The 14,343-nt window shown below is 40.5% G+C and overlaps 1 protein-coding gene across 1 annotated transcript in view; it reads left to right on the forward strand.

Annotated features, from left to right (window-relative positions):
- Positions 1-14,343, forward strand: part of FGD6 (FYVE, RhoGEF and PH domain containing 6) — a 162,411-nt gene that overhangs the window by 98,505 nt on the left and 49,563 nt on the right. The window contains exons 6-8 of the mRNA XM_027855866.1: positions 4,650-4,801; positions 7,425-7,581; positions 12,260-12,347. Coding sequence (XP_027711667.1) covers positions 4,650-4,801; positions 7,425-7,581; positions 12,260-12,347 — 397 coding nt within the window. The remainder of the gene's footprint in view (positions 1-4,649; positions 4,802-7,424; positions 7,582-12,259; positions 12,348-14,343) is intronic.

Below are 14,343 nucleotides of genomic sequence, written 5' to 3' on the forward strand. Positions count from 1 at the left end.
CACAGTATCATATGCGTGGTTTTCACTTAACAACAATACAGAAATAGACTTTTCTACAGTGCTTTAAGGTTTACAAAGCATTTTATACACTGTCTTATTTGAACCTCCCAAAATCCTTGTAAGGTTGGCATTGCAGGTATTATTATTTCCCCTGTTTGACAGATGAAGAAATTGAGACTGATTAGTGTAAAGTGATTTCACCCATGGGCTCACAGCTAGAAAATGGGCAAGATTTGAAGCTGGGTCTTCCTAACTCCAATCCAGTGTGCTCTCTCTCCTTCTGTCTTTCTCTTCCTCCTTGCTTCCTTCCCCTTCATCCTCTCTCTGTTTCTTTGTCTCTGTCTTTCTCTTCTTCCTCCTTCCTTCTCCTTCATCCCCTCTCTGTCTCTCTCTCTTTCTCTCCCTCCTTCCTTCCTTCCCACCCCCTCATCTCCTGTTTCTCTATGTATCTTTTTTTCTCTTCCTCCTCCTTCCTTCCCCTTTATCCCCTCTCTGTCTCTCTCTCTCTTTCTCTCTTCCTCCTTCCTTCCTTCCTTCCCTCCCTCCACCTCATCCCCTCTCTGTTTCTCTCTCTCTCTCTCTCCTTCCTTCCCTCCCGCCCTCTCAGTGAAATCTCTAGGTAGAGGCTTGACAACCATTTCTTAAAAAGATGTTATAGATGCTTGACTCCTGTTCAGGGATGGAGTAGACTAGATGGGCCTTAGAGGTTCTTTTCTACTCTTGATTCTGTCAAATGCTCTATAGTCCACAAAACTGTAGAGAAATCTTGGCCATATGCAGTAGTTGATACTAGAAAGACTTCCTCCAGTTCATTCGAGGGTATTGTTGTTGTTTGTTCAGCCATTTTCTGTCATTTCTGACTCTCTGTGACCTCCTTTGGGTTTTTCTTGGCAAAGATACTGGAGTGGTTGGCCATTTCCTTCTCCAGTTCATTTTACAGATGAGGAAACTGAGGCAAACAGGGTGAAGTGACTTGCCCAGGGTCACACAGCTCTTTGGATTTGAAGTAAGGTCTTCCTGACTCCAGGTTTGGCACTCCATTCACTGTGCCACCTAGCTGCCCTCATAAGGGCATTAGGAAGCTTCTGTCAAATAGACTTGGAGTGACAAGAGATGGTTTCAGAGAAACCTAGGAATACCTATATGAAGTGATGAGGAGTGAGGTGAGCAGATCCAGGACAGCAGTTTGTACAATGGCAACATTGTAAAGACAGACAGCTTTGAAAGAGCTCAGGTCAGTGCAGTGACCAGCCGGGATTCCAGAGAACCTGTGATGAAGCTGGCTCCCCCCCTCCTAATAGAGAGGTGATGGACTCAGATGGAGAAATGAGACGTGATTTTTCTTGTTGTTGTTGTTGTTGTTGTTATTGTTGTTTTTGGGGGGGCGGTTTGGACATAGCCCTTGTAGGGATTTATTTTTCTTAACTATGCATATTTGTTATAAGGATTTTGTTTTTGTTTTATTTTTCAGCGGGAGGGAGGAGGGAGGAAAAATAGGTTAAGTTAAAAAGTATTTTTCAGAGTTTTAGAACATTTCCTGTTTAGGCCTTTTGTAAGGCACTTGTTTATATGATTCTAAGAAATGTGCTTTTTGAACAGCGAGGTATTCTCTAGCCTTAGTGAATAATGGCAGGAAATGAATCCATTTTTAGTTTATTAGGAAACCCCCCCCCCCCCCCCCCCCCCCAGCTGATTGTATGTGTTGTCGCAAGTAAGCTGTTAGAGGTCAGGAGGCTTGAGAGCTAGCATCTAGCCACTTTCCTCCATCTGGTTTTTGGAACATTTGGCTTTCTGAAATAGACTTTAACTAAATATTCCTGTCTGGCCCCTAAAAGAATTTGTCAGCTCTTATTTTAGATAATAGTTGCTAACAGTAGAAATCGTCCTTTGTAGCCAATGAGATTGTGAAAGTAATAGGTCTGATGAATATGAGACAAAAATCATAGGTTGACACTCAAATTAAATGCTTCTCTGGAAATTGCTACCTATAGGATTTCCATTCATCTAGATTACCCTGTCATTAGATGTGACATCCTGTCTTAAAAGTACAGAGTTTGGCCTTGGAGATGGCCTGTGTCATAAGAGCATGGAATTTAGAGTTACAAGACCCAGGTGCAGAACTTTCCTCTGCCACTTGTATGACCTTCGGCATATCGTCATCATCATCTTTCTGGGTTATAGGTCACAGATGACCTATGAAGCCATTGTCTGCTCTAAAAATGATATATGCATGCTATATCATGGGAGGAGGGTAGTATTTAGACCTGTTATTTTATTTGTGTAGGCCTCCTGGTATGGGAAACTCCCTTCATCAGTGTGAATGAGTAACCCACCTATAACGTACAGAACTTACCTGGAGCTTTGATAAGTGAAATTACTTACTTCGAGTCACCCAGCCTGTATGTGTTACAAGTTGGACTTGAACCTCTCTCCTATAACCGTTACCCACCCTAATGTTCACAGGCATACATCTTCATACTGTACTTGCTATAGATTGTAAGCTCCATGAAGGCAGGACTGTCTGTAGACTCTTTTTGTATCTCCAGTACTTAGTGCTTGCCATGTAATAGGCACTTAAATAGTTATTGATTGACTGATTTCCTTTTAATACTGGTTTCAAGTACTATTTCATTTGCCAAATTAACTTACTAGACCTATTTGTTAGCATATTGTCTGTTTTTACAAGAGTAAAGTTGGATTATGTTGGTTTATTCTGAACATTCTTATTAGATTTCTTTTTTTTTTCTGCCTCTATGAAAAAAATTCATCATTATTATAGACTTAGGCCTGGGTTTTCTATTAAAATCCTGGAATTTTGTTTTTAAAGGACTTGAAGGTTTTGGTTTTTTCTAAATATTCAGAAAAATGAAGCTTCAGAGGCTTTGGGTATAAACCCAACATCTGTCATTGAAGAACCAGCGAGGGTAATTTTAGAGAAGCTCATTGCCAGAAAATGGTGAGCTCTCTGTTTCTCTCTTTTTTTTTTTTTGTCTGTCTCACCTCACAAAAACCATCTAATAAGACTTGGAAGGTAGTGTGATCTTTATAAATGGTGGAGATTCTCATGCCAACAAAATTTTGACCCCTCTCTTTATTGGTATGGATGGTATCTCTTCCAGTGCAAACCATGACCTCTCTCCACGCCTCTGTAGAAGGCTTTGTCAGTTACTGTGGACAAAGAAATGACCCCTTGCTGTCCAGCCTTGTGGCAATGAACCCATCCGCATAGCAAGGCATATCTGCCTTAAATGCCAATGGTGAAGTCCAATGCCAAGTCTTTGTGTACTGCCTTTTCCACCTCTGTAAAACCTCTGAAGACACCTTGGCACAGTGGGTAGAGCACTGGACTAGGAATCAGGAAGACCTGAGTTCAAATTCCTCCTTAGATCCTTACTACCTGTGTGACCCTGGGTAAGTCACACTCAGCCAGTTTCTCTATCTGTAGAATAGAGAAAATAATAGTACCTGAAGGCAGCTAGGTGCAGTGAATAGAGTGCTGGGCCTGAAGTCAAGAAGACTGGTCTTTATGAGTCTGAATCTGACCTCAGGTGCCTTAGTAGCTGTGTGACCCTGGTCAAGTCACTGAACTCTGTTTGCCTTAGTTTCTTCATCTGTAAAATGAGCTAGAGAAGGAAATGGCAAACCCCTCCTGTATCTTTGCCAAGAAAATCCCAAATGGGGTCACAAAGAGTCAGATGTGACTGAAACGACTCAACAGGGACAACAAAAACAGCACCTACTTAACAGTTGTGGCAATTTTTAAAATGACTTGCCCAAGGGCATGCGACCAGAATGTGTCAGAAAAGGGACATGAACCCAGGCCTGCCTAATACCTTTCACCAGTATGAATCAACAACTCATCCATAACTTAAAATCTCAAAGAGCTGCCTAGGCCAGTGAGGTGGCCATCTGCCCAGTCACTCACCCCGTATGTATCTGAGGCAGAATTTGAACCCGGGCCTTCCTGACTCCTTTGCCAGTTCTCTCGTCAACTTACTAACACTCCACTTGTTACTGGCGTTTGCTTAAGTGCTATGATGTTATCCATTGGGTTCTTGATAGAGGCATGTCAACTCAAAAGCAGCGGTTCATTTAGAACTCAAATGCAAAATTCCAATATGAAGGAAAGATGTTTGTTCTGCAGATATCTGGTTAGCAGAACATTGACTTAATAAAACCAGACAGACACCATCCACTTCCCTAGCTTTTCAGTTTTTAAACCGTAGGGATGGTCTCATTTAGAATCTGAATTTCAATGGTTCTTAAAGGCATTCTAACCCTTTAAAATGGAAAAGAGCTTAGATAGTCAAATTGAAGCATCAAACACTGACTTTGGGTACTTCTCTGGGCCTGACTTTTTTTTAAATCTGTAAACAATAATAATAAATAATAACTTGTAAATCACAATAATCTTTGAGCTCCCTTTCAGCTCTCGATCTGTAGTCCTCCATCTCTAATATTATTCTTGGTTTGCAGCCTTGCAGAGGAGTCTGCTTGGCTTCAGGGTAACAGACAGCAGGGTGGGGTGAGGAGGAGGAAGCGTGCTTTTGGAACTGGGCTCTGCCTTTTGTATTGTTCTATCAGGCCCAACTCTTTCCACTTATGAGTGTGTGTGTGTATTTTTTTTCTTTCCTTCTGAACTCTGGCAGGATTTCCGGGATGCAGTAGCTCAGGCCTCCAGGCAGCTTGGAAAGCCAGTGATTGAGGACAGAATCTTGAATCAGATCCTGTACTACTTGCCTCAGCTGTATGAACTCAATCGAGATCTCCTGAAAGAATTAGAAGAAAGGATGCTGAACTGGTAAGAAAATTGAAAAAAAAAAAAAATGAAAAGAATGCTGAACAGGACCCAGAGTTGGTTTGTTATGAGAACCTCTGAGGGAGGGACTAAAAGTGACCCAGAATGAATGTGACCTATTTTTAAAAAATTTTGTTTAAACTACACTTTCATATTTTCAGTCAATGACAGTTCTCTCCCTCCCTTCTTCTTCCCACTTCGCTCCTTTGGGAAAAAAAAATCGGTTACAAATATGAGGTCAAATAAAATGACTTCTCCCATTGACCATATGCAGTGAAAATGGGTCTCACTCTGCATCCTGTGTGGATCACCTTTTTTTCAGGTGGGGTGGGTAGCATGTTTCCTTATGATTGGTCATTGAATCAGTCAGAGTTCTAAAGCCTTTCAGAGTTGTTTCTCACTCTGCATCAGTTCATGCAAGTCTTCAGGTTTCTCTGAAAATGGGCCCCTTCATCATTCCTCAACAGCATGATAGTCTACACATAGTATAAAGAATAGTGTAACTCAGAGAATGCGACCTATTTTTTAAAGAGAAGTTCCTCGCCTGGGTTCTTGATGTTAATTTTAATATCTCTGATTGTCTCAATAATTACATGTAGACTTGACAGATGTGTTTGAAGAATTGGACACGATTGAAACTATTCAACAACAACAACAAAAAAAATAGCACCTATTTCACAGGGTTGTTGTGGAAATTTTAAAAATAACTTACCCAAAGTCACACAACCTTTATGTCAGAGATGGAACTTGAACCCAGGATCAACAACTCATCCATAATTTAAAATCTCATATTACTGCCTAGAGCACTAAAAAGGCCATCTGCCCAGTCACTCACCCATTAGTTATCCGATTATCATTGTTATTAATTTATTTTAGCTTCAGCTGGTAGCTTAATGTAAGGCTTGGAATCCAAAAGATTCTCACCAATGACCTCTAGCTTTGTGACCCCTGACAAGTCATTTAAACTGTGCGTGTACCCAAAACAGTCAGTCATTAAGCAATTATTAAGTGCCTGCTCTGTACCAGGCACTATCCTAAGCTCTGGGGACACAAAGAGAGATAGTCCCTGCCCTCAAGAAGCTCACAGTCTAATGGAGAAAACAAGCAAACCAATCAATCAATAAAGATTTATTAAGTACCTGTTGTATGCCAGGCACTGTTAGGCTCTGGGTTGTGGTTTGTCCTTTTTTTTTTAAGGCAATTGGGGTTAAGTGACTTGCCCAGGGTCACACAGCTAGTAAGTATCAAGTGTTTGGTCTGAGGCCGGATTTGAACTCAGGTCCTCCTGACTTCAGGGCCGGTACTCTATTCACTGCGCCACCTAGCTGCCCCCCGCCTTTTTTTTTTTTTTTTTTGTCCTTCATTTTTGAAGAGGACCATGACATCAGGAAGATGATGACATGACTTGCAATTGACTTTGATTTGAGTGAGGGAGGGCTGTTCAAAGTCACCAGCCTCACTTTCTCCTCCAGAGCCAGATATAGATCAGGACGACTGGGGATGGCCCAGCATGCAGTGGGAGACCTTGGCCTTTTTAAGCTAAAGTGTTTCTGAGGTCTCACGTTGAGTGAGGCAAGCACTGGGTACAAATATGTACAAACAAGCTATATGCAGGATAAATAGGAAATAATTAACAGAGTAAAGGCACTAGAGCAGCTCCAGAGAACTTTGTTTAAAAAAAAGAAAAATTCCAATTCACCATGGAGATCTGCTTTGAGTTATTAATTTCCCATCAATACCCCATGGAGGCAGCATGGTACAGAATAATAATTTATGTTATGACAAAGAATAATGGATTAGAAGTCAGAGGATGTGGGTTCAAATCCTACCTCTGCTGATTACTTAAGGCACTGAAGCACCCTGGGCCTCAGTTTCCTCCTCTGTAAAATCAGGACATTGGACTAGATGAACTCTAAGGTCTCTTTCAGTTCTAGATCTCAGATCCTATAATCCTCTGATGGAGAGCATTGAGAGGAAGTCATTAACCACTTGATAAATTGTTATCCTTAAGTTGTCTGGATTCAGGTGAGAAGGACCATTGTTTAACCAATCAGAACTGTCAGCAGTGACCTGGCTTTAATGCTTAGGTTTTGTTTTGTTTTGTTTTTTTGATTGGGCAATGGGGTTAAGTGACTTGTCCAGGGTCACACAGCTAGTAAGTGTTGTATGTCTGAGCCTGGATTTGAACTCAGGATATCCTGAATCCAGGGACGGTGCTCTATCTACTGCGCCACCTAGCTGCCCCAATACTCAGGTTTTGAAGGATGATATTAATAGTGGTTAGATGCTAGTAGAATTAGAGGTGGCAGTATGGCACAGTAGAATGAGCTGTCAAAGGACCTGAGTTCAAGTGCTGGCTTTACTAACTCTGTGATGTTAGACTGGTTACTTAATGTCCTCCTTAAAACAAGGGTGTGGGACTAGATGACTTTTGCAAACCTTAAAGTACTGTATACATGCTTTTATTATTATTATTATTATTATTATTATTATTATTATTAGCCTACTTTCTGAAATCCCACTTTGTTTTCCTCCAAATTCCTATAATAAAATGCAATGAAATATTTCATGAAATAATTCAGTAGTTTTGTGCTGGAAGCACGTTAACATGTCTCTTCTCATTTAGGATTGAGCAGCAAAGAATCGCAGATATATTTGTAAAGAAGGGGCCATACCTAAAAATGTATTCCACATACATAAAAGAATTTGACAAGAACGTAGCTCTTTTGGATGAGCAGTGTAAAAAGAATCCTGGCTTTGCCGCTGTGGTTAAAGATTTTGAGGTAAGCCTAACATCAGACGCATTTTTCAAAAATATATTTTATTGGAGTTTTTTTTTTTCTTAATACCATAATCCCTTCCCTGTGACCTCTCCCCAATACCTACCTTCTCACCTACTCTCTGTCCTTCCTTTTCTGTCTCTTTCTCTCTCTCTCTCGCTCTTTCTCTCCCTCTTTCTATCTCTGTCTCACACACACACACACACACACACACACACACACACACACACTCCCCACCCTTAAAACAAGGAAAACCAGTTAACAAAACCCACCAAGACAGACAGCATCTGTATCATGCCGTAGGATGAATCCAGAAGATTGCATGAACTGATACAAAGTGCAGTAAGCAGAGCCAGGAAAACCCAATGTATACCCAATGACCACCTCCATGTAAATGGAAAACATGATCAAAATTTTGCAAAATCATATAGAGATCAAGCTTGGCTCCAAAGAAGAGATGTACCCTTACTCCTTTGCAGATGTTGGAGGATTTCAGGGTAGGATTTACAGATGTGGAATATTGCATAAAATGTCAGTTGTTTTTCTATGTGTTGATCAGTTTTGCTGACTCCCTCCCCTCCTTTTTGTTCTTCTTTTTAAAAAACAATTCTTTGTGAAAAGGGATGGCTCTGTGGGAGCGAGGAGAGGAAACTACAAAGACAAATGTAGACAATTTAAAAATAATATACCAATAAAATAAAAATCTATTTTAAAAAATTCTTCCCTCTTAGTATATGAGCTCTCTACTGAGAGGAGGGAAATATATTTCCTCTGGAATCAAGATTGGTCATTCGGTTTCATCTGATTTCTGATGTTTCCTTGTATTATTCTTGTTTACAATTTTAAACTCATAATATATGTTGTTGTCTTGCTTCTGCTTTCTTTGCTCTGCACCTGATCATCCAGGTCTTCCCTTGATTCTCTAAATATTCTCTAAATCTAAAAAAAAACTCTCTAAATTCTCCACATAGTTATCATTTCTCAAGATACAATGATATTTCCTTAGCTAGAGAGAGAGAGCATTTATTAAGGGTTCACTGTGTGCTCAGTCAATAAACACTTATTAATCACCTACTGTGTGCTAGGCACTGTGCTAACAAAAAGAGGCAAAAGACAGTCTTTGCCCTCAAGGAACTTAAAATCTAATGTAACTCTTCCAGGCATATTATGTTCAAAGATGGCCTTTTTTAAAAAAAAAAAATCTTATTACAGTATGTAAAATTTTTAAAAAAAGTACTAGAATAAAAATAAAATAAAATGGGGGAAAAAATCTTACCATTGTGCAATTCAGAATGGGCAAAGATCATTTATTTTTCCCATAACTACTTTGTATTTATTTATAATTTTTAAAAACTGTATTCTTCATATACTTACATGTGTAATTGTTATCTCCCCAGTTATACTGTAGCCTTTTTGAGAGTAGAGATTATTTCATTATCCCCAGACCCAATCAAAGTTCCTGCATGCAGTAGACAATTAATAAATGCTTGTTGATTCATGACTGCTAGCTTCATTTTTTTTAAAGGAAAATTTATTTTTACAAAATGTAGTAATACATTATCATAGCATATTCCTGTGCCCACGCACATCCGGCTATGCCTTCATTCTTTAAATATTTAATATGAGGATGCCAACTCAGATGACTAGTTTTAAAGTGACATAAGGCATTTGAAAGTTACATTGAGTTTTTTTTATCAGAGGCCCCGGTTAAGAAACTTTTGCTACTGTCAGGCAGGAGGTGATGAGGGCCTGACCCTAAGGAGGTGGCTATGTGAGAAGGGGTCAGATGGGAGAGATGTTGAGGAGGTAGAGACAGCAAGATCTGATGATCAATTGGATGGGTGGGGTGGGAGTTGGAGGTAATGCCAACGCTTTGAATCCAAGAGATTAGAAGAACAGTGGTCCCTTCCACATAGATAGAGAAGTTTGAAAGAGGGATGGTCTTGGGAGGAAAAGATAATGAGTTCTGTTTTGGCCATGGTGTTGGGCATGTCTCTAGGATAGCCAATTTGAAATGTCCAGTGGCCAACTGATGATGAAGACCCGAAGCTCAGGAGAGAGATGGTAATTAAATCCATGAAAGCTAATGAGTCATTAAAAGAGCAAAGGGTAGGGGTTCTAGGACAGGTCTTTGGAAAACACTCATAGTTAGGACTTATGATCTGGATAACAAACTAGCAAAGGAGACCAAGAAAGAAGGCAAGAGAACCGTGGGAGAGTAATATCATGAAAGCCCACAGAGAAGAGAGTATCTGGGAGGCGGGAGAATGGTCTGAATTGTCACCTCTAGCAGAGAAGGCAAGAAAGATGAGGACTGACAAAAGATTTGGAAGTCAGTTGGCCATGATCACTTTGAACAGGATCATTTGAGCAATGAGAGTGAAAGCCAAATGAGGGAGAGATGTAGAAATGGAGGTGGCGAGTATTGACAAGTTGGTTTTTGTTTTGTTTGTTTGTTTGTTTTAGGAATTTTCCCGAGGAAGGGAGGAGAAATATATAGGATATTATAAGAAAATAAAAATCCATTTTTGTTTTAGAGCTTGATTAGTAGCTCCTTTCCTGTTTCCCTTTTTAGGTAAAAAGTGAGAAATTTTCAGTTTTGTGATTAGAAATGCAAAGATTGCAAGTCTTAATATGCTGCTGGTTTCTTGGGGTACAGAGTTCAGTTAAAAGCTTCACATGTGAAGATAATTTCTCATGTCTCCCCCCCTAATTTCCCACCCCTTCAAATTTTTCTGCTTTAAAAATAGAGAGTTGATTTTGGCTACTGCAAAAAAATCCTGAGTCAGATTTCAACACTACCAGATGACCTCTTCTGTGGCCCTGAGATTGTTAGCTTTCTTGATTACTCAATTTCCTCAGTGGTGAAATTGGGGCATTGTTGGCAGGATGCCTTTCCCAGGTCTAAACAGCTTAGATAAAAGGTACTATACTCCTTTTAACATGTGATGTTTTTACATTACATTATCATAATTAGGTCCTTGGCAACCACAAGTATGAGAGGTAGTGTGGAAAAGGAGATTTAAATCAAAAAGATCTGGGTTCAAATCCTGTCTTTCTGAGCCTCAGTGTCTTTATCTATAAAATGAAGGCATTAGACCAGCTAATCTCTGAGACTCCTTTCAGCTCTAAATCCATGATCCTAGGGGCAATTACTCGTTTTGCCCCATTTACTCTCTTCTAGGTCCAGATCGGTTGCCTTGGCTTTCATTGAGCTCCTTTGGCATTTCTCCTTCCTCAAGTCTTTCATTTGCCATAGACCCAGCCTTCTTCCATGCCCACTCTGCCTTTTGTTATGCTGGCTTCCTTCCCTCTCTGCTAAATTGTAAGCTTTCTGAGAACAGGAGGTCTTCTGTCATTGTCCCCACCTCCTGGAATGGTGCCTCATACTCATTGAAGGCAGTGTGGATAGAGCAGAAGTTCCCATGATCTGGGCTCTGTAGGGTCCTTGTTTTCCTTGACTGTACATATATAATTGATTTCACGTTGCTTGCCTTCTCGATAGTCTGAGGGAGAAGCTGGAGGGAGGGAGAGAATTTAGAACTAGAAATCCTAAAAAAAAAAATGAATGTTAAAATGAATAAAACATTAAAAAATAAATGTTTGCTGAATTGCAAGCCCTGTTTTAGAAAAGGGAGGCCACCTAACCATTCAAATAATTCAGGGCAGTTCTTATACATTCATTTCATTTTAATTTGTGTTGTTTTTTGAAATCACCCTGCCAACAATAATATTCACCCACCCACGTTCTAGCTGTCTCCTTTTATCAGGGGTGGGATTTTGTAGCCATTCTCCCAAGTGATATTTTTCATGCTTGTGGGTAACCAGCCATCTGCAAGGCTGCTTTTAGAGTCTTTTGTAATTTTGGCAGCTCTTCTGCCTTCGTTATTTGAATGATTGGGACTGTAGATTTCGGGCTAGAAGGGTCTTACTTCATCTAGTCCAGCTTCCTTCATCTGATCTGTGAATTCCATTGCTGGGAATATCAAGAACAGGTGAAGTGGTTTATCCCAGGACACACAGGATTTTCGTGACAGAAATGGAGTTCAGTCCCTTGAGATGGATCCCTTTACCTTTCCACTGTCTTTTAGATTTGCAAAGCTTAAATGACCATATCTGTAAAGTTAAGTACAAACTCTATAAAGTTCCTCTATCTCCCAGTGGCTTTACTTGGTGTACCTTATGCTTGGAGGGATATTTGTTCTTGAAATAATTTGCATTTGGAAGAAAAGAGTATAGGAATCTCAAGAAATGCAAAGATGTTCCAGATCCTGAGAGGTGTCTGGAACTCCCATCTTAGCCATCAAAGCCTGGAATGCTGTGGTTGACTCTGGACTTGGAAGGTCCTTTTTCCCTTTGCAGAAAGGAGGTGATCAAAAAGCCAGGGAACCACACCCCCTCTCACGGTCCAGCTTGGCTCAGTGAGTGGAGACGCCCACATTCCCTTAAAAATCGGGCATATGTGGGAAGGAACGGGCTGAGCCTCCCATCTGGCCTCCGCTCATCTCTATTAGAGTAACAGCTGTTCGGTAAAATAAAAACATGTCCACACGTTTGCAGGCGGATGCCCTGGCTGGAGCTGCAGGCCATTTAAAAAGTTTAGCTTCTCTCTCACTTTCCCATCTGGTTCCTTTGGCTGTTGGGGTTGGTTGATGCTTCTCTTGGTTGGCTTTCTTTACAGATGAGCCCGAGGTGCGCTAACCTGGCGATAAAGCATTACCTGCTCAAGCCCGTTCAGAGGATCCCCCAATACAGACTGCTCCTGACAGGTACCATTGCCTTCTCCTGTACCTTTACCTCCACATCCCTCCTAATTCTAGTGCTCTTTTCATGATCTCCTATTGAACTTGTAGATAGCTTGCTTGTATATAACTGTTTGCTTGTTGTCTCTCCCCTTAGACCTTGTGCTCCTTGAGGGCAGGGACTGCCTTTCGCCTTTTTTTGTACCCTTAGAGCTTAGCACAGTGCCAGGCACATATGTAATTGGCTCTTAATAAATGTTTATTGACTGATTAATATTTTAAATTTTATTTTTATCTTTTAAGAAATCAGCAAAAAAATTTTCTTCTCTCTCTCACACCCTTCCCCCCTAGTGGGGAATGAAAGAAAAACAAAACCCCTGTTGAAAACATGTATAGTAAAGCAAAATAAATTTCCACATTGGCCACATCCAAAAAAAGTGTGTCTCATTCTACACTCAGAGTCCTCATTCTCTCTCTCTGGAGGCGGAAGCATGTTTCATCATGAATCCTCTGGAATTCTGATTTGTGATTACATTAATACTCATTCTTTTAAAGTTTTTTTCCCCTTTACCATATTGTCTTCATAACACTCTTCAGAGACTCTAACTTGTCTCTTAAAAAAAAGATTTAATACGAAGCACCAATAAAACTAGTTAAACATACTCTGCGGCTATTTATATTTAAATAAATAAATTTCAAAGGGAAGGGAACAAGGAAACAAGCATTTATTAAGCGCCTACTGTGTTCCTGTCACTATGCTAAAGTCCGAAGTATAAAATGTGCTAACTTTATAGCCATTCTGTCTCTCTCCCACTGGTATTCTTTATCCATTCATTCTCCTTCCTTTACTTTTCTTCTTATGTGCTTGTAATTAGTGTCACAGGAGATCACAGATCTAGGGTCCCAGAGGCCATGTATTCTCTGCCAGTTCCTTATTCTTTTGTTGTGCTTAGGATGCTTTTGACAGGTCAAGGAGGCCTCATACTACTGCGATCTGTCCATCCCCTAAATTCATTATTTTTATTTTTTTTTTTTGCGAGGCAATGGGGTGAAGTGACTTGCCCAGGGTCACACAGGTAGTAAGCATCATTTGTCTGATGCCAGATTTGAACTCAGATCTTCCTGAATCCAGGGAGCTCTATCCACTGTGCTATCTAGCTGCCCCTCCCTAAATTCATTATTGAAGGAAATATAGATTCTTACAAGTCAGCAAAATTTTCCCATCCAGTTTCCCAAACCTCTTTAAAGCAATCCTGGACCCCAGATTAAAAGCCCCAGTCTAGCTCAACTCGTGAGTTTTATAGATGGGGAAACTGAGGCAAGGGGAGATTGAGTGACTTGGCAGTAAGTGTAGAGCTGGGATTTGAACCGAGATCTGCTGATTTCCTCAGCCAGTGTTCTTTCCAGTGGATCATGTTGCCTCTGTGGTGTTTACTCTGTTCCTCTGGTTCTTTTTGCATTTTGAAATTTGGCACAACGTTCATTCCAAAGTTGCTTCTGTTCCTCCTACTTATCCAATTTCAATGGATTTATGACATTCTAGTACACCCATTGTACCACAGTTTATTTAACCATCGCTCTATTGTGTTGGACATTTGGTTTTCTTCCGAGTGTCTGCGTGTGTGGTGGTGGTGGTGGGGGAATTGCAGATGATTATGCTTCGAAATTTTTTCAACATAAAAGCTGTTGGGTTATATCACTTTCAGGGCCTTTCCCCACCAACAGAATTGTGGTTCAAGCCTCTCTTTCCTTACTTCTGTAAGGCAACCACTGTACCCTTTAAAGATGTCTTCTGTAAGAGGGGCTCTTAACTTCTTGTTTCCTGGAGCCCTTTGGCAGAATCTGGTTAAGCCTCGGGGCCCCTTCTCAGAATCATGTTTTTAGATGCATAAAATATGGAGGACCATTTGGCTAGTGGATGGAGTGCCAGAGTGAGGAAGGCCTGCGTTCAAATGCAGCCTCAGACACTAACTTGCTGTGTGACCCTAGGCAAGTCATTTAATCCTTTTTGCCTCAGTGTCCT

The sequence above is a fragment of the Vombatus ursinus genome, unplaced genomic scaffold (assembly GCF_900497805.2).
Source record: "Vombatus ursinus unplaced genomic scaffold, bare-nosed wombat genome assembly UNPS02011334.1, whole genome shotgun sequence".
Lineage (NCBI taxonomy): Eukaryota > Metazoa > Chordata > Mammalia > Diprotodontia > Vombatidae > Vombatus > Vombatus ursinus.